Source organism: Carlito syrichta, unplaced genomic scaffold, assembly GCF_000164805.1.
Source record: "Carlito syrichta isolate Samal-C Ts95f unplaced genomic scaffold, Tarsius_syrichta-2.0.1 Scaffold124106, whole genome shotgun sequence".
Lineage (NCBI taxonomy): Eukaryota > Metazoa > Chordata > Mammalia > Primates > Tarsiidae > Carlito > Carlito syrichta.
The window spans coordinates 10,651-15,616 of record NW_007068202.1 but is presented as its reverse complement, the minus strand read 5'-3'; the positions used below and the strand labels follow the sequence as shown (position 1 = coordinate 15,616).

Sequence of the window (4,966 nt, the reverse complement as noted above, 5' to 3'; positions counted from 1 at the left end):
TCCTCTCTTCGGGCCTCCCCTCTGCGCCACGCGGCCCCCGGGGCCTCCAGCCCTGCCCCACGGCTGATCCTGAACCGGCCCGGGACACCGCGGCCGGGAGCCCCTCCCGCCTCGGGGAACTGACCTGGACACCGAAGATGTCCTCACACTGGTGGCGTTTGAGCAGGGCCCACTCGGACATCTGGCCCTGCAGCAGGTTGGTGCAGACGGCCATCTCCCCGCAGGTCACGTCCGCCCCGAAGCGCTTGCACACCCGGCGGAAGGGCAGGTTCCCGCACTGGGGGCGGCAGGGACATGCCCATGAGAGGGGCTTTGGCTGCAGGAACCCGAACCCCATCCCAGCACTGAGACCCAGCAGGCGGGGACGGCCGCCGGGCACTGGCAGAGGGGCCACGCTGCCACCCAGCCCACCCCAGCTGCTGCCTTGGCCAGGTCTTACCGTGGTGAGGGGCGCCAGGTACAGTTTGCCACTGATATTCAGCTGGAGGGGGAAAAACCAGGCACGTGAGGCTCTACCCTCCAACCAGCCTCTGAGGCCCTGGGCCGCCTTTGTCCCCACAGTCTAGGACATGCCCTCACTGGCCTGGCCCCTTTATACCTGTGGGCCTCTGCACATGCCAGCCAACCCCTTTATAAGGAATGTTCTTTCCCCATATTCTCCTCCACTGGAGAGCTTCTACTCAACCATCAAAACCCCAGTCCCAATGCCTCCTCTTCCAGGAGACCTTCCAAACGACATCCCTCTGCCCAGCCCTGACCTTCTAGGACTGAGAGTGTGTCCCTAGCTGATTGGGGCTCCCTAAGGGATGGGCCCAGGGCAGACTACAGAGAGGGAGTCTCAGCCAGGAGTTTCTCAAGGGCACAGCCTCTGTTTCCCAGGCACCTAGAATAGGATCACGCACGTGGCTGGTGCCCAGTCAGCACGCACCGGATGGCCAGGTCTGCCACAGGCAGCGCCCTAAGCACAGCGCCTACAACACCCACCTGCTTTTTCTCACAGGGCCGCGGCCTAACTACGTCCTCATCCGTCAGGGGCCCACAGGTCCGAAGGGGGCTGTCGGGAGGGCTGCCGCTGCGGGGCCCTGCCGTGACCTGCTGGTCACAGTTGCTCTGCCCCGGAGCACCCCTCGGTCGCGGCGACCGCGGAGGTGACCTCGGGGGCGGCGGCGGGGGGAGGGCCGCGTGGCGGGTCCCGGCTCATCTCACGCATGGCCTGCTCGGCGCGCTCGAAGCGGACCTTGCGTTTCCGCAGCTGCTGCTGCAGGGCCTTGTCCAGGCCGTTGCGCACAGGCGGGGGCGGGCCACAGCCGCCCGCCAGCTGCTCCCGCACCAGGTTCTGGCCCTCGGGCCCCAGGTGGGCCCCGGCGAAGCGGCAGGTCACGCCGAAGGGGCAGCGGCCGAAGGTCTCGAACAGCACACAGCGGGGCCCCAGGTCAGCGGGCTTGGTCTCCAGGTAGCGGCCCACGTCGTGCAGGAAGCGGCAGCGGTCGCCGAAGAAACACTTCGCGGCTGACTCCTGCAGGGAGGCAGGGAGGTCGCCAGCAGGGAGAAGCTGGGACAGGCCGGGCTGGATCCCCAAACCATTCCTCCTGGCTACGTCCTCGGGCAAGTCGGTAACTGCCCTGGGTCAGTGTCTTTGTCGTTATTTTTTCCTGAGTTGGAGTCTCACTCTGTTGCCCAGGCTGGAGTGCAGTGGCTCCATCGCAGCCACGGTAGCTGCGTTCAGGTAATCCTTCCACCTCAGCCTTCCAAGTAGCCTGGTGTCTTCCTCTTAATAAGAATGACATCAAGCCAGGCTCGGTGGCTCAGCCTGTAATCCCGTGCCTTCCGGAGGCTGAGGTGAGTGGATGGCCTGAGCCCGCGGGTTCGAGACCCGCCTGGGCAGGCGAGACCTCATCTCTACAATAAATAAAAAATTAGCCGGGTGTGGTAGTGCGTACCTGTAATTCCAGCTACTTGGAAGGCTGAGGCGAAAGGATCGCCAGAGCCCAGCAAGTCAAGGCTGCGGTGGCCAGGAGCGGCCACTGCACTCCAGTCTGGGCGACAGAGTGAGACGCCAACTCAAAAAAAAAAAAAGAATGACGTCAAATGGCCGGATGTGGTGGCTCTTGCCTGTAATCCCAGCACTTTAGGAGGCCAAGGTGGGAGGATGGCTTAAGGCCAGAACTTCAGGACCAGCCTGGGTAACATAGTGAGACTCTGCTTGTACAAAAAAAGTTTTAAAAAAATTAGCTGTTGATGGACAGCAGACATTCTTGCTGCTGTCCTGCCTATTGTGTCTTTCAATGTATCTTTCCTTTAATAAAACTACCTTAAAAAAAAAAAAAAAATGAGCTGTGGGCCGGGCTCGGTGGATCAGCCCATAATCCCAGCAGAGGCTTGCAGGTGAGTGGATTGCCTGAGCCCACAGGTTCAAGACCAGCCCAGGCAACTTGGCGAGACCTCATCTCTACAATAAATAAATAAATAAACTCGCCGGGCGCGGTAGCGCACGCCTGTAGTTTCGGCTAATTAGAGGTTGAGGCAGAAGGAACGCCTGAGCCCAGCAGGTTGACGCTGAGGTGGCCGTGAGCATGCCACTGCACTCCAGCTTGGGTGACGGAATGAGACTCCAACTCCAAAAAAAAAATGTTTAGCTGTGTGCAGTGGCTTTCACCTGTGACCCCAATACTTTGGGAAGTTGAGGTGGGAGGATTCCTTGAGCCCAGAAGATGGAGAACAGCCTGGGCAACAGAGCAAGACCCCATCTTTACCAAAAAAAGAAAGAAAAAGAACAGCAATACTTATATCATGATATAAGGAAGTTGAAGATCGAAGGACAGCAAAGAAAAGCCCCTGGGACCTTCTAACAATTACCCAATGCCAGAAAACACAACCTGCCCCGGCCTATCGGGCAGGAACGCTCATGCGGCCACCCTCACCTGGATCAGCGAGGGGCACAACCTGTTCTTGTCGTAGTGCGTGGGCTTCACGTGGGGCCGGCCCTTGTTCTGGCCCCGGGCCCTCTTCTGAGCCTGCAGCCGCTCCCCGCGCTCAACTGCCTCCCGCGTCTGCCTGTCCCCCGTCTGCCTGTCCTCCTCCTGCCCATCCTCCGTCTGTCCATCCTCCAGTCGGATCCGCTTGGCCTCAGGCTCAGCCAGGTCACTGCCACCAGAGTCTCTGGCCTCGGTTTTCTGGCAAGGCTTCTTCTCCTGCCCATTGGCTTCCAGGAATTTGTGAAACTGCTCCTTGGTGGTGAGGTATCTGCCAACAGAAAGGGACAGGAAAGGAGGGCATGTCCAGGGAGTCGTCCCTCTGAGCTCAGACCCAAGGAACATGGGAAAGGGGACTCAGAACACTTGCTCCTGCTTAAATGCTTCTGCTGATGAGGAGCTCACTACATGAAATTATCCAATTCCCAGTCCGGGAGCACCTCAAGGCCTCAGGGAGGACCGATTTTGCCCCTGGGTCCCCACTACCTGAAATGTGGCACCAAAAATTTAGGTTAGCAGGTAGGAGCATATCTGCATAGGTTAGATTAGGGAAAACTAGAAATCCCAGCATGCCTTGCAGCGGAGTCCGAGCAGCCACATTTCCCAGCACGCCTTGCGGCCTCACAAACACCGCAAGCCCCAGCATGCCCCGCGGCGCTAGCTTCAAAGTCCAACCTGTAACTGCCGCTGGAGGGGCACACGCGCCATACGTCCATGCGCAGGGACTACAGTCCCCAGCATGCACTGCGGGCCTCGCCTCAAACCCCACCTGCCCCAGCTTGCACGTGGTATCTTTCGCGCATGTGACAGCCCTCAGCATGCACGCTCTCAAGTACCTCCGCTGACCACCCTGCAGGCGGAGGAACGGCCCGGACAGTAGAGCCAGACAGCTCCGCTCCCTAGGCCGCTGCCTAATTTCCCAGCAAGCACCGCTCGGGCCGCGCTACGGGGGCCGGGAAGGCCCCACCGGTTCTCTCTTGTCCCGGCGACTCACTGAGGTTTAATAGGCGCCACTCCTCGTTCTGACGCGCCCGCTCCTGAGTCGACGCCACCACCACTCTCTTTTGGAGCCTCCGCCTCTCCCTCCGCCATCAGCACCCCTCACGCCCGCTCTGGAGTGTGGCGGGAAGGCCTTCCGGGTGGTGCGTGTCTTTTCTGGCTTGACGGGGAAGTGCGCATGCTCGGGTCGCTCCAATGACGCCATTGGGCGCGCGTGACGTCACGGCCGAGGGGCGGCGCCTGGGCGTGGGCGGGCCCTCAGAGCCTATATAAGTCAGAGCTCCAAGTGCCCCCACGGGCGCTGCAACGCGGGCACCGGAGTTGGGGGGGCTCCCCGCAGGGCTCTGCGATCGATAAATGCCACTACTTTTCCGCGGCGCATTCATTCAACAGACAGTCTGTTCGTCGCCTGTGCGCCAGATAGGGCGGTGAACCCCAAACAGGCAAATCCTCGCCTTTGGGAGCTAACACGGGAGGGGGGAACGCCGACAAAAGCCACAAGCCGAGGGGTCTGTCCCGGGATCCCCCCATCCCGAGGTCTCGCGGTCCCTCGCCCCGCGGAGACGGGGAGCCCACCCTATTTCTGACATCCGCTCCCGGTCGGACCCGCGCGGGGCAAACCCACGTTCTTCTAGGGTCACCTGCACGCCAGCACGCAAGTCGCAGGTTGCACGGTCACGAAGCAGGCGAGGGCACTGGGAATGCCAGCCTCGACCGGGGGCCCCGGAAGGCTTCGCGGAGAAGGTCGCGTGGGAGACGATCGGGAGGAAGAGAGGGCGAGGCCCGGGCCGACGTCAGCGGGGACAAAGCCTTCCCGGCGCGCGGGGCGGGCGCCCGGCCCCCGGCATCGCCGACGGGGAAGCCGCGGCCCGAAGACGGGGGGGAGAGGCCCGGCCTCTTAGAGGAGCTCGGGGAGGGCGTCGTGGCTGGGGCAGAGGCGGAGAGGGGCAGAGGGGGGGAGGCCCGGGGGGCGACGGGGCCGGCCATGCGGGCCT

The 4,966-nt window shown here is 62.0% G+C and overlaps 1 protein-coding gene across 1 annotated transcript; it reads right to left on the bottom strand.

Moving 5' to 3' along the window:
• Positions 1–75: 75 nt before the first annotated feature.
• DUS3L (dihydrouridine synthase 3 like) lies at positions 76–4,130 on the bottom strand (the record flags this gene model as incomplete). The annotated part of the gene is given in 6 exon segments (XM_008048532.2): positions 76–277; positions 440–481; positions 985–1,140; positions 1,142–1,516; positions 2,922–3,243; positions 3,967–4,130. Coding segments are annotated over 6 exon segments (1,195 nt in total), but the record flags the coding sequence as incomplete, so codon positions are not given.
• Between the last annotated feature and the right edge of the window lie 836 nt (positions 4,131–4,966).